Below are 21,293 nucleotides of genomic sequence, written 5' to 3' on the forward strand. Positions count from 1 at the left end.
CCAGCCTTGTCGTCGTCGTCGTCGCACGCTCGCTCCAGGAAAGCCGACCACTCCGGCGCCACTCCCACCATCCGGCCCACAAGGCCCACCAGGCCCACCACCACTGCTCTGCTACACCGCTGCCCGTCCCGCGGTTTGGCGGGATCGTCGTCGCATCATGCACCCAAACTACTGCTGCTGCGCGCACTCCTTTTGCGGTAGGAAAGAATGCACTGCATCGCCCTGCAACCACAAACAAAACAACAACAGTGGAAACAGTGGCGCCCGCGGGCAAAGCTAAACCAAATGCATGCCCAGCAAACTTACACAAACACCAGCTGGCTACGCAGCAGCAGCAGCAGCTTGACGCAGCCGCAGCCGCACACCCCATACCCCTCTGCGGGTATCCACACACAACAACATGTGGGCAACACACCCTAATCCCTAATTCTCAGGGCATTTAGTTGACTCCTATTCAAGGCCGATGGCCACTGCAGTGGCAGTTGTTGCCTCACACAGTTGTAACTGCCCCTGCCTGCAACCAGCTTTATGTCTCGACACGCGCCGTAACCAGCACACGTAGGATGATCTGTATACATTCCACCTGTACGACCGTTGCCCGTCGTCGTTGTCTACAACTGCAACCATGTACGTACGGCCACCGTCGCACATGTCTGAATATGAAACCACCGTCTTGGATACGACTGCGCGTGCAGCGGTCGTATCACATGGTGGCACCCCTCTCGTCTCCTCCATCTAGTAGTCGTGTGCTTGGCCCCCCCCCCGCCCTAACGCGACCGGAAGGTACGGCCCGAGACGGTTCGCCTCTCCGCGTTGGCGACCTCGGGCTTGGCGCGGTTGAGCACCTTCAGGAACTCGGCGACACGGTAGCGCATGCGCGAGTGCATGTACGCCTTGGAGCACTTGATGTGGTAGTGGAGGTAGTCGCGGAACAGCTGAATGCGCGAGATGGTCGACAGCGCCTGCGTCGGGTTGGCGTAGTGACGAGGGTTGAGAACTGCACTGGTTAGTACGAATGTCCCATGTTGATGACGGCGACAGGAACAAAAAGTAGGGGGTAGGTTGGGATGGAACGCGAGGGGAGGAAGGGGAAGATGTAGGTAATTGACGCTCAAGAGAACATCGGATGGGCAGCATATTCTAATCAAGCTGCAAACTCAAATCCCCAAAGAATGGGCATGTGAGGTATGTGACGGGGGAGGCGACAGCTCGGGCGACTCACTAAATGTAACATAGCCGACGTCCTCGCTCCGCTTGAGGCCGGGGATATGACGAATCTCAAGGGGCGGCTCGCGGTTCGAGTATGTAACCTGGGGCGCGCTCTGCAGCGACTGCTGCTTACGTGCGTCGACAAATTCCTGGCAGGGGGGTTAGTATCGAACTGGATGGCCGTGGAGTCGCTCCACTACACACATACCTGGAGGAAGGTACGGCCGTAGACGCGGTCCGTCTCGTCGGCAAACAGGGTCGAGAAGATGACCGTCACACGGTCGTGGTTGGCCTGGATAAACATGGCCTCCGACTCGCGGTAGTTGATAATCTTCAGTTCTCCCTTGCTCTCGGCCGGCGCAAGGTTGACCTGCTGCGCACCAGCAGGCTCCTTGTAGTTGGCCTGCAGTGTCTTCTGCTCCTCAAACGCGGCCTGGAAGGGCGCAGCGAGGGCATTGCGCTTCAGCAGCGACAGGTGCTGGACCAGCTCTTGCCTCTCCTCTGTGGCCTGTGTCAGCACCACCGCTCATCTCGACAGTTCACACCGCAGCACGCACCAGGCGACGCGGGCAGCTTCTCGAGGTCAATCGCCAGCGACACGTTGTACTCGGGCTCGGTCTGGTTCTCGGGGAGGATGTAGCCGGCGTAAGCCTGCTCGAGATACTGGCGGGCGCCGTACTTGACGAGGTCGGGCCAGCAGAGGATGCCCATGGAGAGGAGGATGACCGTCTTCGAGTCGGGCGTGGAGAGGTGGAAGCGGACGCTGTCAAAGTCGACAAACTGGATGTCGGCGCGGGACTCCCTGGGGAGGCGTTAGACATTGTTCATGGGGGCTTGTCAGACCGGGCGACAAAGACGTGCAAGTCCACGCCCGTGCCCAAGACGCACTTCTCGAACCGGTCGGTGAGGACATCGTGGATGATGACGTTGTGGGACTGGACGAGGTGAGCGACTGCGCTGCACACACGGAAGCCATCAGCCTCACCTCCAAGAGAATCATTGTGGCTTATGCTCTCCTTGCAATGTCGTGTCTGTGCGGATGAGATGAGATGAATGCCGAGTTGTATGAGATGGGATGAGAGGTGTCGTCGTTCACGTCGTGGACATTGAGTCTGCGGCGGTGACGGGGAGCAAGGGAACAGTGACGAGGTGACGCAGTGGTCCGTGGCGGTGTGAGTCGAGTGTCAGGGTCATGTTGAGGCTGGCACTGGAACAAGGTGGAGGGTGGGTGAGCCGAAGCCAACACCCACCGTGGGAGACTTGAGCGTCACTGATGCTGCTGGGTGGCTTTGTCGGCGATGCGGACTTGGGCACCGCCAGGCTACGCGGTTTAGGGCCATTTTGCCAGTCACAGCCCCAGGGACACGGGGGTCAAAACAAATTCTCTGTACAATGCACGAGCCAGCGCACAGGGTGTAGAGCAAAGGAAGGCTCAGGACAGACGCAATGCAGTACACAGGCCCACCACCGACGGCCACGGCCCACGGATCCAAGGATACCACCCCGGCGCACCCACCCACTAGACATTTAGAGGTCCGTCCATCAAGCAATCATCAACCCACCAGCCAGACGCGGCGAGACGTGACCGTCCGTCGCTTCATACTTAGGTCTACAACAAACTCGGCTCGACAAGACAAGCAAGGAGCACCCTACACACGCACCCACAGCCATGTCCACCTTGGCTAGCCCTCAGAAGCCACAGAAGCCGGCGAACCGTCGGCGAAGCTCGAGTGTCACCAACGCGCTCAAGTAAGTCCAATCGCCGTCGCGCCGTCGCGCCGTCGCGTAGAGGGTGGACGCAGCGGCCCGCTCCCAGTCGGCACACAGACCCAGCTGGCGATCAGTCTCTGGCCCCACGGCCGCGGTCCTCTTCCCCATGTTAACCACCTCTCAGGCAGATTCCTCTCAACCAGCACACGTCCACAATGGCAGCGTACGTCGGCAGCAGCAGCAGCAGTAGCAGCCAAGGCAACCCCCACTGACATGCTACAGCAGCAGCTCCGAGGTCCAGCCGCTGCCAAAGGGCAAGCCCCGCCCCTCGTCGGACGGCTTGCCGGAGAGGTACCACTCGCTCGGGTTCAAGGAGGACCTGCGGACCGGTCGTTGGATGCTGGTTCCTTGTGAGTTGCGGTTTGCCCAAGACTACGGCCCCTGCTCACGCTGCAGCCTCGGCCTTCATCCTCATGATCATCCCTATCCTCCTCTGGGCCAACCAGTGGATCCTCATCGACACGGGCATGATGGGCCCGTTCACCTGGAACCCGTTCGAGCACCTCCTCTTCGTTAGCTACAAGCTCCCGAACGGCAAGTATGTCAAGGGTCTTTACGACTTTGTCTTCATCGCATACTACATTGTGGTTTGGTCCTTGTGAGTGTGTGGAGTTTGTTGGCGGTGGCGCGGCGGCATGCTGATCTCTCCCCTCAGCGTTCGCCAGTTTGTGACTCTCTACGTTCTGCGCCCGCTGGCCAAGTCGCTCGGTATCAAGGGCGCCAAGATCATGCGCTTCACCGAGCGTGAGTGACAGTAGTGTCGCCCATACTGACAGCGCAGAGGGCTACGCCATCTTCTACTTTGGCATCATGGGCACAGCCGGTATCGCCGTCATGCGCCAGCTGCCTACCTGGTGTAAGTCGGAACGCGAGCGCGCGCGACCCCCGCCTAACACACGCAGGGTACAAGACCGAGTACTTCTTCATCGACTACCCCCACCGGGAGATGCCCTGGGGCCTGAAGACCTACTACCTCGTGCAGGCTGCCTACTGGTGCCAGCAGACCATCATCCTCGCCCTCAAGATTGAGAAGCCCCGCAAGGATTTCCACGAGCTCGTCGCTCACGTATGTCTTGGAGTCGGGCGCGGGCTTGAGCTGACCATGTCTAGCACGCCGTCACCCTGTGGCTCATTGGATGGAGCTACGGTATCTCGGTAGGTTTGATGACGAGGCACCTGGTCGCGTGGCCGACTAACCTTCCTCAGCTCACGTACATTGGTGTCTCCATCTTCGTGTCCATGGACGTGTCCGACATCTTCTTGGCGGTGAGTGTGCCTCGGGATAATGGCCGTGGAGGAGGACATTCGCTGACTTTTCAGCTTGCCAAGTGTGTCAACTACGTCAGCGAGTCGGCCTCTACGCCGTTCTTTGCCGTCTTTGTTGGAGTCTGGACGTACGTGTGCCGGGGCCCCCATAGATTCCAGATTGCTGATGCCTCCCAGCTACTTCCGTCACTACCTCAACCTGTGGATTCTGTGGGGCGTGTACACGCAATTCGACCTCATCCCGTGAGTGTGCATAGTTGACGGCATTCTGACTCGGTTAGCTATGACCAGCGTGCCACCTGGCGGCCACTGGAGGACATGTGGATGGTGTGGTGGTGAGTAGGCACCTAGTGCCGACATGGACCAGAACTGACGCGCATGCAGGATGAAGTGGCAGATCTTTGCCCCCATCTTCCTCCTCCAGTGCATCAACCTGTTCTGGTACTTCCTCATCTGGCGTATTCTCTTCCGGTAAGAATTGCTTCTGAGAACCTGAGCTGACCCTTCAGCATCGTCTTCCTCAAGGTGGTCAAGGATGAGCGCTCGGACGATGAGTCGGAGGAGGAGGAGCCCCAGAAGACTGTCGCCGGTGCCGACAAGGCCCAGTAAGAACTGAGGCTTCGACTCCGGCTTGATGCCGATCACTTAGAAGCATAAGCCTAACCGACCAAGGTGGAGGCGGCCAAGGCGGTTATCTTAGGCTGTTGCTGTGCTGCAGCAACCCCGTTCATCCCATCCCTCCCCTACTATTTATACGGCCTGCCTGGCGTTGACGTACCGCGGGTTCTAATGCATGTGAAGGTGTGGTACGAGGTGGGTGTGGGCGTGGAGGCGGTTATGGGCGTCGGTGCCAAGGGGCTGGCTGAAGGACGGCCGTGTGATGGTGAGAAAGTGTGCCGGGGTGAGCGCCTGGGTGCGCCACTTTGTGGTGCGGGACCGAGTGTGATGATGCCTTTGGCCGTGATGTCGTCGTGGTGGAGGTTGGGTGTCCAAGGTTTCATGCCGTCATTGTTATCGCGTGCGATGTGGGCGGGGCGGGGCGGTCGGGGGTGGGCTGAATAGGACGGCGGCTGCGGGGTGGGCGGGTGGACGGTGAACGATGGTGTCATGGGGTTTGGTTGTGTGTGGGCGTTTAGGCGGGCACGCGCCTGGCAGTAGCAACACATTCGCCACTGACAATAAGTGACTGTTGCACAAAGCTGGGGGGATCACACAGCACAACAGTAGACTGATCAGAGACACAGACACAGACACCACACCACACACACACAGACACGACATCTCGTTGCCACCGACTCATCTCATCCTCCCCATCTCACACAACTGCATCCAACACTGCACACGCCATCACAACAACCATGCCATCAGAGCGCGCAGCAGCCCTCTCGGCAGCCCTAGCAGGCGTTTCCCACCCCTTCAGCTCGCGCCGCGCCGCCCGCGAAAGACAGCACGACTCGCCGCCGCCCCCAGCAGGTACGGACAGCTACTATGGTGTCCGGAGTCTGGAGGGGAGCGTCGAGTGGGACGACGATGCGTCGGCCAGCGGTGGTGGCGACAGCAGCCCAGCACCACAGCAGCAACACGAAACGACGCCGACACGCGACGACAACCACAGCCCATCGCACCACACCGCCGCTAGTGAGCCAACGACGCGTGGAGGCCCATCTTCGTCTTCCCATGTCATTTCGCCAAGCCGCGAGACCACGCCAGGCCGCGAGACCACCCCCGACGCCGCCGCTGCCGTGACAAGTACATCTGCCGCCGCTATCGCTGCCCAGTCGGCCGAACCACCAGCCCCACAAGATTGCCGGGCGGACGCGTCAGCTGCCGCCGAACTGCCGGCCACACACCACCAACACGCGCCGCTGCAGCCGCCGTCGCACATCCCGATCCCACACCACGCGCTTCTGGACGCGCTGGCCGACGCGCCGTCCGAGCCGTCGTCACCGGTGTCAGTCGCCTCGCTGCCATCGTACACGGCGTCGCTGAGCAGCCTGTCGCGCATGTCGTCCCCTGCCGACTGGGACTGGCGCCACCCGCTCACGTCGAGCGTGACAGCCCTCGACCTCAACCACGACGGCGACGACGCGCAGAGCCTCGCGTCCCTCGGCCAGCCGCGCGGTAGCGAGGAGCTCGTCCTCCCCACCCTGTCGCTGCCGAGCACGAGCCTCCACCTTGGCTTGGACCGGTGGCCTGGCCCGTCAGAGGGCACGCGGGTGGCCTTGCTCGCGTCGCCTGCGCGCACGCGCGACGTGCTCGGTGCGCTGGCTGCGCGCCGCCGCTGCGTCCAGCTCGGCCGTGGCGAGGTTGGCATTGTCGATCATGGCGGGGAAGGGCTCGAGGCGACGGTGCTGTCCGGGCTCTCGGTCGCCGAGCTGCGCTCGCGTACGACGGCAGCATACCTTACCCTCAACGCCCTGCTTCACCCCTCTTTGTCACCGCTGCAGTCGGGCGTCGGAAACATGGTCAACAACTATGCGAGCACGTCCCCGGACTGGGTGCATCTCGTTGTGGCGCTCGACGATGATGGTGAGTGGCGCAGAAAGTGTGGGAATGGGGTTCTGACGGCTAGAAGACGACGCACACGCTGTCGACGTCGTGCCTGTGACGACACTCGACGAGGAGAAGGCAAGGATGGTTCAGGAGGCGATCGAGGCGGTCGTTGAGCCCGCCGACGCTGTAGACGGTGACGATGACGAGGAAGAGAGCCGCAGGTCCGCAACTCCATCGACGCCGTCAACCTCCAACATTCTCGAGCCTACGCCCCGCCTCTCATCGCACCGGATTGAGCCCTCGTCGCCGATCCCAGACCTGCTACCTGCCCCAGACGAGACGCCACTCGCCGTCGAAAGAGGCAACCCCACCGACGATCTGCCCGGCGCAGAGGACGACGAGCCGCTGACCCCCGGCTCGCATACCATCCAGGAAACTGTAATGCTGATTGAGCGCATCCTCGACGACCCGCACCGTGTGCGGTCAGCTTCTGCTGCCACTTTCTTGTCCTGGCGCCCAACCGCCAACTCGACAATCGACTCGCTCCCCACTGTCCCGCCAACCCAGACGTCGTCCCTCACGGCCGACACGACCTCGCCCGCGTCGTCAAACTACGACGTAGGCGGCGTGCCCATGCCAACCGTAGCGCGCGCCGTGGGAGGAGGCGAGTGGGAGGCTACGCTGAGCCGCCGGCTGGCGCAGCGCCGCGAGGTCGACGCGTCGGTGCACCGCAGTGCGCGGGGTGCGCGTGCGCGCGCGCGTGGCCGTCGCCGCCGCAGCTCGCACAGCCCGCCACATGGAGCGAAAGAGCCATGTGCGCCACTGTTCCCCCGGCATCGTGCCGCCGCCGCGTCTGTTGGCCTGGCTGACCTCGTCGAGGGCGTCTTTGGCGGCGTCAAGCAAGTCCTGGCCCGCACGCCGTGGTCGCGAGTCGTCATGGCTTGCGCGGTGGCCATCGCCGTGGGCTGCGGAATCTGGGCAGTCCGCGTGCGAGTGTAACCGGTGCGCGGCGCGCGTTACACCGGCTTCGCAAACGCGGAATGAGGCTACCAGTCAAACACTTGTCACGTCGCGACCGAGCCGGTTCCGACGAGCCCCGCCGAGCCGGTGGGTAGGCCATCGGCGACCACACCGCATTCCGCACATAAACATTCCCCAACGCACACGACACTGCCACAAATGTTGCGATACCTAGTTATTATTCTGGCCCCGGCCTGTTGTTTACAAGTACGTTGTATTGAGTAGATGTGTGGGGGTGCCGAGGGAGCCGAGGCCGTTGTAGTGCAACTGACGCCGCGGTGCGAGTGGCGTGCTCACGCGGCGCCGAGACGTTGCGCGGTGCGAGATCGTCCCCACCGCCGCCGCCGCCGCCGTGGCTGCCACAGATGCCCACGCACACCCACACTCACACTACTCACATTGCTCACGCCTACAGCCGGCGCCACACGCCACATCCACCGCCACGCCACGACGCACACGCCGACCCCCAGCGGCCCACGGCACACCTCACAACTAATGTGCATGATAAAGTCAAAGAATGTATGTACGTGTCTACAAGGTGTACAGGGTATACGGGGTGCGGCGGCGGCGGCGGGCCTGGGGTCGTCGTCTCGCCGTCGCCGCCGCGCCGGCTGCCGCCGGCACAATCTCGATCATCTCCATCACCCGCGGTGGCCACCACGCCGCGCCGCGGCCGCCGACGCCACTGGCCACTGCGCGCGCCGTAACGGCGTTACGGGCCCTCGAGGCCGTAGTGGCCCTCGCCCCTCGTCTCTCCGCGTCCTTCCGCCGCCTCTCCTGTCCCTCCAACCTCCTCACGACCACCCCACCCCACCTCGCCGCCTCGCACGCCTAAATGGGAAACCGCCGAATCTCATCCAGCTTGAACCCGTGCTTCTGCATGCTCTCGCCGTTGAGGTCCTTGACCTCGTCCTCGAGGTGCTTGAAGAGCGTGTCGGCGAACGTGTCCATGATGTCGCGGATCTTCTCGGGGTCGTAGATCTTGGGGTTGGCCTTGACTTCGGCAATGTAGTTGTTGTACTTGTCCAGGCCTGCAGCACACGAGCGTCAGCGAGTGTGCGGGGTTGGGTTGGGTTGGGGGTCGGGGCTGAGAGCGGGGCGAAAGGCAGGGCAGGGCGAGGGAGGCTGGTGAGTCGCCTCGGACGCGACGCGACGGGACGAAACAGACGCCTGGCCGGCCTTGGCTAGCTAGCCACGTCCGCCGACCCGCCTCGCAACACTGCCTCGCCACGCTCCAGCCGCCACTCGGCACTCACCCTCGTGAATCTTGCGATGCGCGATAATGTGCGCGCCCATCGACTTGCCCGAGTCGCGGAACTGGGGCATGCGCTTGGCGAGCAGCGGGAAGATGTACGTCTCCTCGATGCGGTGGTGCATGTCGAGGTGGTGCGACAGCTGCTCGGCCTCGCGGAGGTACTGGTGGAGTGTGAGGCCTTCGGCGAGGTATCCGCCGGATGCGATCTGGAGCGAACGCGCGTCAGCGCGTCAGCGGGAGAGTTGGGCGGGGGCACGACTGGCGCGGTGGCGACACAGCAGAGCCAGGACAGCCCTGACAAGCTTCTGCACTCGCTACGCTCGCCGAAGCGCTCACCGCGCCAGCACATCGCTGCGCTCCGTGTCGGCTTCGCCGCCGCTACTCACATTATACAGCCTGTCAAACTCCCACCTAAAGTGGCCGTGGAACCGCTCCATGCCGTCCGCGAGGCGGTTCCACTGGCGCGCCTTCTCGGCGGCGGGCACGGCGGACGCGGTGTGGATGAGGCCCGAGGACCCGAGCATGGACTTCATGGCGGGGGTGGTGTGGGTTTTTGGGGAGGGGGAGGGGTGGGGAGGGTGAAAGAGTGTGGTGAGAGATTGAGGAGGGTGGTCGAGTTGAAGAGAGTGGATGAGAGAGACAGTAGTAACGACGAGCGAGCGACGAGGGAAAAACCAACCAACGGACGGACGGCCCCCGCTCCTTCGCTGGCATTAGAGGGGCCAAGTACGACGACTCGACGCGCCGAGGGAGACTGCAGCAGCAGCAGCAGCAGCAAAGAGGAGACAGCGGCGTGGTGGCGCTGGTCTGTGCGGAGGACCGCGCGCCGCCTCAGTGGTCTGTGGGGCAGGGTAGGCTGCGGCGGAGAGCCTGGGGACGGGGGGCGGGGACGGCGAGTCGAGAGCAGAGGAGAGCGGGGAGAGCACTGTCGGTGTCGCTGTCGATTCTGTGGGGGTGCGGCCCGTTGTGGAAAGTCGTCGTGGTGCGCGTGTCGAAAGGACGCACGACGACGATGAGGACGCGACGGACATCTTTTTCGCGCCACAGACTCGCTCACTCACTTCGCGGGGGTCGCACCACCCACCACCCCGTACCCTCGGCGCCGACTTGGCCCGTGCGCGTCGCCGTCTTTCGCCTCGTGTCGCAAAACTCTACACGACTCTATTGTATGCTTATGCTTCGCACGCGTCAGAGTGACCCCCCACTGAAGGGTTTCTTAGCCCCCGCCGCGCCCCGGTGCGATCTTGACCGACAACCGGGTCGGCGCGGACTCTTGACATTTTGTCCGTCTGGCCCCACTCACCCACACCGCGCATCCCACCCACCCACACCCACCCACACCCACCCACACACACACATGCATAAATCGTTAATCTGGGTTAATCTGCATAGCTTTTGTTTCATCTCAGGGGCCAGCGTGCCCTCGCACCACCCATCAGCGCGCGCGCTACTCGGCAGTCGGCTCGACAATCGTCGGGATCGCACGGCGTACAGGCGGTGGCGTCGCCGCCGTCGTCAGGGCGAGCACCGACCGCCCAGGCGTTCGTGGCAGCTGCACCGTCTTTGAAGACACAGTTTTCGGTGACATGACAGGCGTGCCGGCGCGCACCGTCTTCGGACTGCCGCCACCTGTGTGCTGCGGGGCGATCCCGTGGAACGGCTTGGTCGAGAGCCACTGGTCGAGTCGGTCACGGTCAGCGCTGATCGCAAACTCGCGCCAGTGGTAGTTCTCGCTCTGCAGCGCGGAGACATGGGCCTGGGGGGAGGTCATTAGCTCGGTACTCAACCAGTTGAGAGCACCCACAGATGTTCGCTCAGCATGAAGACGCTGCTCCAGGGCAGCAGAACGCCACACGTCCAGATTATGGTTCGTGTCCTGCAACTGCGCCTCGAGTTTCTGGATTCGGTTTTCCAGGAACGACGTGCGCGCTTTCTCAGCCTTGAGCTGCAGGTCGAGCGTTCTCCGTTCCCCAGCCTCGGATTCCGCAAACCGCTGAGCCTTCTCCTTCTCGAGTTGCACGTTGCCTAGAGCCTCAGCAACTTGCACGCGCAGGTCGTTCTTTGCGTTAGAGACGTCGTAAAGCTACAATGTCAGCCTGACGATCAACTCTTTAGACTCACCTCTGAGCGCAAGCTCTTGACCTCCTGCTCCAGCTCCTGCACCTTGTCGTCGCGGTTACGCGATACTGCCTGCCCGAGGCCACCGAGAAGGTCAAACAGCTTCTCGTCAAACACCGCCGCGTCCTTTTGCAGCCCCACAAGCTGTGCGTGGCGCTCAGCAGCAAGCTGATTCTTTGTATCTCTCTGCAACTTGTAAACTACCACCCACCCACAGTCACTCACCTCGGTGCGCTGAGCATCGACGGCGCTCTGTGCCAGTGTACTCTGGGCGAGCAGTTGTTCACGCATCTCGTCCAGATCATCCTGAGCCTTATCCTGCGAACGAGCAACCTTGGACAGGGAAGCAGTGACAGCAGCCACATCCGCGCGAATCAGAGCCCGCCAGACATCGTCAAGCTCCTTATCCTTTGCGTGTTTGGTGAGCTCATCGACTCTGATTGACAGAATCGCCGCGTCGCGCTCCGCTCTGTGTGTCTTGGTGACCTCGTCTCTGATCTGGGTCTGCAGATCGACGATCTGTGAAGCGCGACGGTGGTCGACCGCGGCATCCCGCCAGTCAGACTTGGACTCGAGCAAGGCGTCGGTTGCTCCCCGCAAGTCTTCGATCGCGTTCTGAGTCTCGGTGAGCTCGGAGAACTTGGCCATCATGGCATGTTGACCAGAGATAATGGCGCGGAACATTTCCTGCGTGTGGTCGGATGACTCGAACTGGGTGGGAGACGGCGTCGTCTCCTCCTCGATTCGACGAACAATGTCCTGCAAGATGCCGTTCTGCGTTTCAAGCATCCCAGTGACGTTGTCAATCGCCCGGGGACTGGGAAGATGGGCTGTAAAGTCAGCTGCCATTGTCATCCTGTCCGCCTCACCTTTGATGGCATGGACGGCCTCCTGCGCGCCGTTGGATCGATGAAACGACTCGTTTGCAGACTTGTCAGACTGAAAGACCAACTGACTCGTGTCCATCTTGACTAGGTTCATTTGATCCTCAATAGTTTTGAGCAGTCTGACAACGTCGTGGATGGGGCTTTGCAGATCGGCATTGCTGCCAAAATGTCCGCCATTGACAGAAAGCGGGAACGTCTGAGGGCTCGGCAAGAATGGTGGCAAAACGGTGGGTGGAAGGAGTCGTTGCGGACTGTCCCAGCCCTTCTGCTCAACTGGTCGGGGCACAAATGGATCAGGCGAGGGCTGGGCCACGACAGGACGCGGCAAGTCTCCTGGACCCCAAGCTGGCAACAAACTCGCGTTGGACGCGGCAGCATTGCGCTGCGGGGATGCCTGGATATCAGGCAATTCACGCTCATCCCCATTGTCCAGTCCACTGAATCGGCGCTTGTGACTAGGAGTAGGGAAGGTCCAGGTGCGGAACTTCTCACCGTCCTCACCATTGAGCGGAAGCTTTGGAGCAGGAATGGGCGAGAGCCGATTGTGCCTGCGTAGCCCCTCAAAGAACCGTTGTGGCGATTCCAGTTGCTTGGGCGGCGGGTGTGGTGGTGGTGTGTATGTCTTGGAGGCAAACGAGAGGGGCTTGGAGTCGGTCTTCACCGGCGCAGGAGCACTTTGTCTGCGCTCCATGGACTTCTTCAACACGGCGTTTGGCACATTGGTCTCGTGCTCGTGCTCTGAGGGAAGAGGTACCATGGACAAAAATGAATCTGTCGATTCGGGCATGCGAGGCGATGACGGGACGCCAACTGCCTGCTTCGCTGGGTTGGCCGGCGTCTCGGGGGCAAACACGCTCGACCTTCTCGATGGCCCTGTCACAGAGTGCTGGCTCATGAGCGGCAGGGATGGGTGAATGAAAACTGTGCTCGTCGGGTCCTTGATGGGCGAGCTGGGCTGCGACCTCGCGGTTTCCGCCCACGATTTGGGAAGGTGAGAGTTCTGAGACGAGCGTTTGGCCGTGACGGTCCGGGACCTCGGGACGTCGCGCTCTTCGTCAACAGACCGGTTATCCTGTCTGTCAGTACTTACCCAAACGCGTTTGCCACTCACTTCTGACAAATGCGATTCCACAAAGGACCCGGCCTCGGTTGGTGATGGGACGGCGTTGCGCCACGGGTTGATGGCGTTGGGTTGGATCTGAGGGGCGAGGATGGGAATCGGTCGGCGCGGTTGAGTGTACTCGTCGAGGCTTGGCCGCGAGGCGTCAGACGAGTCTTCTCCAAGACCAAGGCTAGAGTTGATGATGGCTGGTGTTCCGGGACTGAAACCAAAGCCGGATCCAAGCGGACCAAAGGCGGAGCCAAGCGGAGCGTATGAAGGCCGAGAAGGTGTATTGGCTGGAAGGGGGAGCGTGGAGGGCCTTGTTGAGAGTGACGCGAATATAGGTGCTGGAGTCGACGGCTGCAGTGCCAGAGCCTTCGAAGGGGAACCGAGCGCGGGGGTCATGGGCTTGAACTCGGTGGCCTGAGGGCGAAGCTTGTAGTTGAAAGTGAAAAGGCCCAGTGCTCCGCCACCACCCTCGGTTGAAGAGCCGCCTGGCACAGATGTGATGGAGGCCGATTTGACCGTCGACGCCGTGTGAGGCTGTTCAACAATCGATTGTGGCGGGGCAGGCAGCGGCGTCGTGACAGTACTAGGGGGCATGGTGAACGTGAACGGCGAGCCTGCGATCGACGGGATTGAAGGGGCGCCGGAATTCTCAACAAACTTGAAGACGTGGGGGGCATTCGAATCATGTTCAGAGTGTGAGAGGAGGCCAACCTGGCTCTGTGGCGTCGACGGTCCCGACGGCTGGTCACGAGGCGTGAAGATCGTCGGTTTGAATCTCCTCGGCGTCTCAAGTGTCCTCGCCATGAACGCGGGTGAGGGTACCGTGGGATAAAAGTGCGGTGGGCCATGTGGCATGTGAGGAGGAACTGGCACATGCGGCGTCGTCTGGAGATTGATGAGATCCGAGTCCTCTCCCAGCTCATCAGTGGTCGACTCTGGGGACGTGGTCAAGAACATTGGGGCCGGGGAAAGGAATGGCTCGGGGCCGTCAGGAGCCTCAGACGGAGCTGCTGCCAGCGTGTCGCTACTCGCCGCAGGCTTGAAGGCCGAGGGCACGAACGGCGCCGAGGTCGGCCTCAGGAAGACAAAGGCCGGGGCAGTGGGCCGTAGAGTTGTCTTGGGGCGTACCGCCTCTGGCTCGAAGGGCTTGGCTAGTGGGTTGTAGGCAAGATCGGAGGGGCGGCGCTGTGGGGATGACGGCGGAGGAGGTTGCACTTGGCGATCGTCACGGATAACCTCACCAAGGGAGCGCTTAAAGACTGGGTCGACAGTGTTGTCAAAGCTGGGCTTCGACGCAGATGGAGGACCTCCACTGCCATTGTCGCCGCTGAGGGTCACCGTCTGTGCCGAGAGGCTGTCGTGGCCGGTGTGCCCATTGCCGTTCGGCACGCCATGATCGGCTTGGTCGTCATCGTCCGAGGCCGCCTTGCTTCTAAATTCGTAGGCTGTCTCGGCAGGTGTCGAGTCGGCTGCCGTCTCGTACGTGGTACTAGAGACCTCGTCGTGCTCTGGGCTCGGGGGCTTGAGCGGCTCCCAGGCAGACTGTACTGTCAGCATGTCATCACACCCAGAATGTAATCACCAGACTCGGAACCGAAACTAAAACTTGCTTGCCCTCCCAAATAGGGGCGGAAAGGCTACCATGCGGTGTGTGGTCAATAGGTACAGGTGAGACCATGTCGTTGTCCACCGTGTTCAGCTCCTCCTCGGTGGGGGATGGAGGGAGGGGAATGTCCTGTGGGAGGCCGTGGACCAAGCCTGCGGGCCAGGGGTAAGTCTCCCTCCTCACGACCTTCCTAACAAGATTCTCGTCATTGTCGTCCTCGTCACCAGCCGTTTCAGGGGGTGGTGAGTCTGGCGGGCTGTACGACTCGGGCGGCAGGGCAACGCGCACTGTCGTCCCCAAATACTTGGTCTGGTACTGATCTGCAAAAGTTGGCTTGGCTGGGCTGCTGAGGGGCGACATGGACCGTGCAGACACCGAAGGGCTGGGCTCTATCGAGGTTGAAGCGCTCCGCGACGCCACTGGAGGGCCGCCTACTCGTAGTTCGTCAAAAGTCTTGCCGCCTGGACCGCCGAGAATCGCCTTTGGTGGTGGCCCTGTACGTTGGGGAATGGAGGGAACGCGACCATGAGCCTGCTGTGAGAGCATCGAAGCGTGTGTGACGGCTCGGCGTGCTGGGTGCCCTGGCGGGGCGGTGGCAATCCCCAAGCCAGACGGGCCAGCTGAGAAGTTGACCGACGAGTGTGGAGTGTGGCGGGGCAGAGGGGACGTTGTGAGTGGGAGGGAGAGGGACGAGTGGGGAAAGTGGCTCAGCGATTGCCTGGTCGCATGGTCTATTGTCCACGAGCGGTCGTTGTAGGGAAGCATGGCCGACTGGGGTGTGCCAGGCCTCTGCGGGGCCAGGGGGGACGAGGGCCCGGCGCCGACTCCGTTTGTGAAGCGCGACGGCAGCGCGAGCGGTGGCGGGCGATGGGGTCCGCCGTGGCTATCTCCGGGACGCCCGGAAAAGTGAGGAGGTCCACCGTTGGCCATCGACATCGACACATGGGGCGGCGGGTCCATGTTTATCGAGTGCCGGCTGGGGTGGCCTAGACCGAGCGACCTGTCACCGCCGCCGCCGTATCGTGTCCGCCTGTTGGCGATCACGGGCCTGGTAGGGTGGCCGCCATCGACACTGTTGCCCGTCGCGATAAAGCCGCCTCCGCTCGAGGCAAAGGGGTACGCGCCAGGGAACGCGATAGACGCGTTGGCCGGTGCCTGCGTCGGGGCGGGATTCCGACCATAGGGTGGTGGTGCAAAGTCGTCTGGGCCGCCAGGAGCCCCACCTCCGCCGCCGACAGTGAACTGCTGTGAGCCGGGGTTGAAGCCCGAGGCGCCAAAGGAGACTGAGACCGAGGCGCGCGACCTGTTCTGTCGCTTGTGTCTATGCTGGGACATGATGTAGGTGGGTCAAGATGTCTGTTGTCAGCGGACTGGACGTGCGCAACTGCACACCTAAGAGATTACGGCTTGGATATCTCGGCGACGCAGATGGTGTCGTTACAAGCGGGGTCAAGAGCGTTAGAGGTGGGTCGTCATGTCGTCTGTCGTCGTGGTCAAGAGGGTGAGAGAGAGGGGGAAGATAAAGTCGAATGAAGAAGCAAGGAAGTAGAAAAGTGAAGAAGTGAATAGTGAGAAGCAGGTCAAGGCGACGACGAGGGAGGGGGGGGGGGAGGAGGGGAAGGGGTGTAGTTTAGATCAATGCACCTGGTCTGCCTCGTCGATGCGCAAGGTGGACTCGACTAGTAGCAGCGAAAGCGGTCCAGGCGACGCGACCACCTATCGGCACATGCAAGCAGTAGTAGTGCAACCTACCTTACAGGGGCGTCATAGCGGCGGCGGGCGAACAACGCGCGCACAGGGGTGACCAGCCAACGGGGGAGACAAAGGGAAGCAAGCAAGGCGCAACCGGCCGATCCCCGGCAGCCTTCCTCGGTCGCAAGGCTCAAGCCAGGTCGCAGCGGCGGCGGCGCACACTCGGGCCCGGTGCACGTCGACGCGTCGAGCCGAGGCCGAGGCGGCGGCGGCGGCGGGGAAGGGGGCGGCGGCGCAGAGGTCTGGCATCAGTAGCCCTCCCTCACAAAGTAGCGACGTTCGCTCGGGCCGCGAGCGCCTCGCGCCGCCGCTGCTGGCGCCTCGACCGCACTAAGGGGGCCGTGCAGAGGTGGGTGGGTGTGGTGAGTGGGTGTGGCGCCGCCGGGGAAACGTTCATGTCGAGCGAGTGGGTCGAATGTAGGGACAACAAGGAGCCCGTTTGGCGTTTGACCATGGTAACGACGCGACCTGGACAGTGTTTCAGCGAGCGAGGGTCGGTCGGAATCAACACGGCGTCACCGCCGAGACTGGGCCGCGGCGGGGCTGGGGTGCTTGCAGTCGCCGTCACACCGTCGCCTGGCTATCGTCGCCGGCGTCTACTGTACTCTGGCTTTGTCAACCAGGTGCTAGCTGTCTCATGGCGACGATGGTCATGCCCGCCATGCTCTCGGGCGGTGTCCGCTGCAGTTCGATCACATTGCTCGCTGTCTCCGCCACTCCGCCCCCCCCCCCCCCCCCCCCCCTACTCTACGTCATCCGTTGTTTGGTTCTACCGCCCTTGACCCAACCGAGGGAACTGAGACTCATTAGGTCTTGTGCCCCCAACCTCCCTCGACCCCTCCATCCTCCTCCTCCTCCAACCGCACACTTTCATCTCCCTCTATGATCATCTTCCTCGCTGTCCCCAACCGGACAGCACCGCCGGACGGCCCCGCCAGACGGCTTTACAACCGCCGACAAGTGACCACGTAGGCCGCGGCCGTCGCCACTTGCCGACAGTGTGCTGCGCGCAATCTCTCTCCCTTATTGCTAGCTTACTGATAACCTCATCCTTTTCTGATCTACCCCCACATCTGCATCGGCATGATGTCAATAACGACGGAAAAGGTCTCAAGGCCTCCAGAGGCGTCGTCGCTGGAGAAGGCAGAGGTGCCCGACAGGCCTCTCACTCCAGTCTCGTCGACCGACCCCATCACAGCAAAGCCTGCCGTGCATCTGCAGCCTGTCGGAGAGCTGCCCCCAGAGGTCCCACCCAAAGACATCACCACCCCGCCCGCCTCCCCTGTCAACATCATCACAGACACCCCTCTCGTCACCAGCCCGACCCAAACGCCGAGCACTCCCACCGCACCCCGCCTTCCCCGCCCAAGAGCAGTCGCCAAAGTCGAATGCGTACTCCAAGGCAAGGAACCGCTCTCCGGCACGTACTACCTCGACCCGTGCCTGCACCACCCGCTCATCCACGTGCCGCACGCGCTCACCTCCATCGCCGAGGCGGCGCTGTCGGGCGCGAGCGCGTACCCGAAGGAGCGGTTCAACACGACCACGGGCGCGCCGATCGACGGCATGGCAAAGGTGGCGAAGGGATACCTCGTGCCCCCGGACGGGCGGTTCGAGACGGATAAGGGCGGGATTGGGATCGGTGTTGCGGTTGTCGACACGGTGGGCGAGGAAGCAGACAAAGGGCGGACCAAGGCGCGTGTCGACGTCGCGAGCAAGAAGGGCGGCGTACAGGTCGAGCTGGTGAGCTGACTGCTGGTGACCCAAGCTGACCCCAGATCGAGGTGGACGACGGCCGCTCCGTCGACCTCCGCGTGCAGACAATATCAGGCAACATTCTCATCCTCCTCCCCGAGTCCTTTCGCGGGCCACTGCACTTCCATTCCCCTGCGCCGCCGACGGTGTTGAAGGTTCTCGGCGCGCAGCTGCTCCCAATAGCCAAGCCATACGATGGGTACTACACGACCGCGGTGGTTCCTCTGGGCGAGGCACGGGGTGCGCGTGGCGGCGCTGATTACCGTCTCTTGAAGGCCGTCGGGCGGTTCGTGCCCAAAGTCATTCTGGAACAGGGGGGCGAGTACGTCGATATGGCAGCGAGCGGGTACGACGCGCTCGGGCGGGCGGGGACGTCCAAGGTCGTCGTGAGGACTGAGAAGGGCAAGATTGCCGTTGGGTATCGCGGGTCAGCAGACGTCGCTGAGGCGAAAGGGCTTAATCTGAATGTCGGAGCAGACAGTAAGGTTAGACATTGGTGGACGTTGTAGCGTGAGTGTTGTATCTGATACATGTACTGGTGTAGCATCGCTACGTCTACTCCGCTGCCCGCCATCTCTACTTCTTCTTCAACAGCCCCTTCTGCAGCCACTTGGGCATCTTGACGTCCCCACCGGATCCCGTCAGCGGCTTGCGTTCCTTCTGGGTTTCGGCCTTGACAGTTGGCGCAGGGAGCGGGGCCACGCTGGCCTTGAGGTGGTCTGCCAGTGGTGCGGGGAATGTCGACGCTGCGTGTCAGCTCACGTAGATGGCGTTCAGCTCACCATTCATCGCCGCATCGTCCCACTTGACGAGGAGCACGCTCTGCGGCACGAGCCCGAGCTCGGACAGGCTCTCCTTGCCGCCTGTTCCGCCCTGCAGACCCGCCACGACGTCGCCACGGACATGCCCATAGTTGGCCGGCGCGACAATGTGGGCCTTCATCGCCGGGTTGACAGGCTTGGCCTTCTTCGGGTCTGGAGGCGGCGGCTTCTCGGGGTACAGCGTGCGTGGGGGCTGGTAGAGGGTGAATGTCTTCTCGAGCGCCTCGGGGGAGAGGGAGAGGCGGATAAAGTCGTACACGGGTTGGATTCTGGGGCGTCAACTGACATGCAAGCGGAGGTCTTCGAGCTGACTCACGGAGAGGAGGAGGGGAAGGTGCTCTGGATCTGTGTGCCGTCTGAGAACTTGACTCGGATGGTTGCCTGGGAGGTCAGTGAAGATCAAGCGAGTCAAACGCACAGTGGGCCACCTGTCCGCCTTCTTCTGCTCCTTGGCGGCGCGGTCCGCATCGCGGTACTTGCTCGTCAACAACGGCGCATTGTTCAGGCGCGACGACTGGCCCGCCACGCTGGCATGCAGCGCCTGGACGTCCGAGATTGAGTGCTCGAAGAAGGCGTCGTCGAGCTCGACTACGTGTGAGCTAACATCTCCGTCGCAGATAGCTCACCTGGCTGCGGGCCGCTCGTCTCGGCAGGCGGGGCGAACACCTTGACGTTACTCAGCGCGTCGGTGGCGGTTTGTGCGTTTGATGGGCCAGCGTCTGCCTCTGCAGCTGGTGCGTCTGATGCGAGGGGCACGGGTGCCTTTGCTTGGTCTTCTGCCATTTCGCTTGATGCTAGTGGGAAGGGGGGAGTGAGGGGCAAGTGGAACAATGCAAGAGTTGTGATAGATGTGTCAGTTGTCGTCGGTTGTTGCTGGTTGCTTCGGTCCCTTGGCACAGACGCACGACCCGTCATCGTCGCCTGGGGTCTCCAAAGCAACAAGGAAGTTAGTCACGTGACTCAATGACGTGTAAATTGAGCCCTACAACTCGTCCAGCACAGGGGATATCCGCTTGGGCCTATTCTGGGATTTCTGTCCTCGACGATTTGCTGCCAAGAACAAAGGTCGAGATCGACAAGACGACTTGGACGACGCCAGGACAGCAACCCAGATGGCAGCAGCAACCCTCGAACAAGCCCCAGCACCTACCACTATCACCAAGCTACCGCATGTCGTCGTCGTCGACGTCCAGCCCGCGTCAGCCGTGACCTCGACCGCGCCGTCCGTCGCCAGCGTCGACGTCGACAGCGACGCCGAAGATGTGAGCGACATCTTCGACACGGGCATCTTTGCCCTCTTCGCCATCCCGCCCATCGGGTTCAGCACGGCGTCCCCAGACGATCCGTACACGTACACGCCGCCTGTGGGCGCAGTCAACCGCTCCCCAGTCAAGGTCTGGCTGCCGCAGCCCCCGGCTGCCCTCCACACGGCGCTGCAGGCCAACAACCTCTGGCTCGCGGGCGTCTTCCTCGCCGACAGGATATGCACCGGCGAGCTCGCTCTCACGGGCCGCACCGTAGTCGAGCTCGGCTCGGGTGCCGGCCTGCCCTCTATCGTTGCGGCGCGGGACTCGGGCGCGACCAAGGTCGTGTGCTCGGACTACGACGCGCCGGAGGTCATCTCAGCCATCGGGCGCAACTTTGAAGCGAGCGGCGCCGATGCTGGCAAGTGGGCAGTGCTCGGCCACTCGTGGGGCACTGACCCGTCCAAGTTGCTCGCGCACGCACCGGGCGGGTTCGACGAGCTCATCCTCGCCGACACGCTCTGGCAGACCGACTACCACCCAATCTTGCTCGACAGCGTGCTGGCGCTTCTCGCTCCCAATGGTGTCGTGCACGTCGCGGCTGGCCTGCACACCGGCCGCGGGCCGCACGAACGCTTCCTCGCGCTGGCCGAGACACGCGGCCTCCGCGCCCAGCTCGAGACCGAGGTGCAGTGGCTGCCCGACGGCGAGTGGGGCCCGCACGCGCCCAATACCGATGGGCTAGAGGAGGAGCGCGGCGTGGTCATGTACTATACCTTGCATCGGCAGTAGTGCCACATTAGAGGCTGCCACTAGACCTTGTACGCATGTATGTGTTTGTATCATTTGGCTGTGGAGTGTGGTGTGTGGTGCTGCTGCGCAGGCGGGCGGGACGGGGAGTTTGCTGCTGCGCGCCGCTTGGATCGGCTGCGCCGCGACGCGAAGGGGGCGCGGGGGGGGGGCGGGCATCAAATGCTCGCGTCACG

The 21,293-nt window shown here is 62.4% G+C and overlaps 8 protein-coding genes across 9 annotated transcripts; 4 read left to right on the forward strand and 4 right to left on the reverse strand.

The window, feature by feature from the left end:
• Window positions 1–555: 555 nt before the first annotated feature.
• On the reverse strand, window positions 556–2,305 carry arc2 (Actin-related protein 2/3 complex subunit 2). Its single transcript, XM_062772551.1, has 6 exons — window positions 2,195–2,305; window positions 2,098–2,144; window positions 1,767–2,011; window positions 1,418–1,710; window positions 1,223–1,358; window positions 556–997 (listed from the first exon to the last, which is right to left on the reverse strand). The coding sequence occupies exons 1-6, from the start codon at window positions 2,207–2,209 to the stop codon at window positions 768–770; spliced, it is 966 nt and encodes a 321-aa protein (XP_062628535.1). The 5' UTR covers window positions 2,210–2,305; the 3' UTR covers window positions 556–767.
• A 447-nt stretch (window positions 2,306–2,752) lies between these two features.
• FUM17_1 (Sphingosine N-acyltransferase-like protein FUM17) lies at window positions 2,753–5,049 on the forward strand. 2 transcript variants are annotated; one of them, XM_062772552.1, is made up of 14 exons: window positions 2,753–2,958; window positions 3,104–3,142; window positions 3,202–3,329; window positions 3,376–3,577; window positions 3,635–3,723; window positions 3,761–3,835; window positions 3,882–4,045; window positions 4,090–4,134; window positions 4,186–4,245; window positions 4,300–4,373; window positions 4,423–4,488; window positions 4,527–4,580; window positions 4,630–4,716; window positions 4,755–5,049. In XM_062772552.1, the coding sequence occupies exons 1-14, from the start codon at window positions 2,879–2,881 to the stop codon at window positions 4,852–4,854; spliced, it is 1,263 nt and encodes a 420-aa protein (XP_062628537.1). In that variant the 5' UTR covers window positions 2,753–2,878; the 3' UTR covers window positions 4,855–5,049. The 2 variants fall into 2 exon arrangements, with proteins under 2 accessions (XP_062628537.1, XP_062628536.1); XM_062772553.1 differs by having other exon boundaries at window positions 4,090–4,245.
• A 554-nt stretch (window positions 5,050–5,603) lies between these two features.
• On the forward strand, window positions 5,604–7,737 carry LOC62_04G005991 (uncharacterized protein; the record flags this gene model as incomplete). Its single annotated transcript, XM_062772554.1, has 2 exons — window positions 5,604–6,774; window positions 6,818–7,737. The coding sequence occupies 2 exons, from the start codon at window positions 5,604–5,606 to the stop codon at window positions 7,735–7,737; spliced, it is 2,091 nt and encodes a 696-aa protein (XP_062628538.1).
• An 852-nt stretch (window positions 7,738–8,589) lies between these two features.
• Window positions 8,590–9,546, reverse strand: LOC62_04G005992 (uncharacterized protein; the record flags this gene model as incomplete). Its single annotated transcript, XM_062772555.1, has 3 exons — window positions 8,590–8,789; window positions 9,015–9,219; window positions 9,400–9,546. 3 exons carry the CDS (start codon window positions 9,544–9,546, stop codon window positions 8,590–8,592), a joined length of 552 nt encoding a protein of 183 aa, XP_062628539.1.
• An 881-nt stretch (window positions 9,547–10,427) lies between these two features.
• Window positions 10,428–16,070, reverse strand: LOC62_04G005993 (uncharacterized protein; the record flags this gene model as incomplete). The annotated part of the gene is made up of 7 exons (XM_062772556.1): window positions 10,428–11,096; window positions 11,135–11,317; window positions 11,357–11,961; window positions 12,001–13,090; window positions 13,130–14,671; window positions 14,712–15,937; window positions 15,959–16,070. The coding sequence occupies 7 exons, from the start codon at window positions 16,068–16,070 to the stop codon at window positions 10,461–10,463; spliced, it is 5,394 nt and encodes a 1,797-aa protein (XP_062628540.1). The 3' UTR covers window positions 10,428–10,460.
• A 1,462-nt stretch (window positions 16,071–17,532) lies between these two features.
• LOC62_04G005994 (uncharacterized protein) lies at window positions 17,533–18,757 on the forward strand. Its single transcript, XM_062772557.1, has 2 exons — window positions 17,533–18,230; window positions 18,266–18,757. Exons 1-2 carry the CDS (start codon window positions 17,571–17,573, stop codon window positions 18,749–18,751), a joined length of 1,146 nt encoding a protein of 381 aa, XP_062628541.1. The 5' UTR covers window positions 17,533–17,570; the 3' UTR covers window positions 18,752–18,757.
• A 40-nt stretch (window positions 18,758–18,797) lies between these two features.
• On the reverse strand, window positions 18,798–19,911 carry ASPSCR1 (Tether containing UBX domain for GLUT4). The gene is made up of 5 exons (XM_062772558.1): window positions 19,690–19,911; window positions 19,482–19,651; window positions 19,380–19,444; window positions 19,025–19,332; window positions 18,798–18,988 (listed from the first exon to the last, which is right to left on the reverse strand). Exons 1-5 carry the CDS (start codon window positions 19,844–19,846, stop codon window positions 18,819–18,821), a joined length of 870 nt encoding a protein of 289 aa, XP_062628542.1. The 5' UTR covers window positions 19,847–19,911; the 3' UTR covers window positions 18,798–18,818.
• A 264-nt stretch (window positions 19,912–20,175) lies between these two features.
• On the forward strand, window positions 20,176–21,099 carry nnt1 (Protein N-terminal and lysine N-methyltransferase efm7; the record flags this gene model as incomplete). Its single annotated transcript, XM_062772559.1, has 1 exon — window positions 20,176–21,099. One exon carries the CDS (start codon window positions 20,176–20,178, stop codon window positions 21,097–21,099), a length of 924 nt encoding a protein of 307 aa, XP_062628543.1.
• Window positions 21,100–21,293: the final 194 nt, after the last annotated feature.

The sequence above is a fragment of the Vanrija pseudolonga genome, chromosome 4 (genome assembly GCF_020906515.1).
Source record: "Vanrija pseudolonga chromosome 4, complete sequence".
In the NCBI taxonomy this organism is placed as follows: Eukaryota; Fungi; Basidiomycota; class Tremellomycetes; order Trichosporonales; family Trichosporonaceae; genus Vanrija; species Vanrija pseudolonga.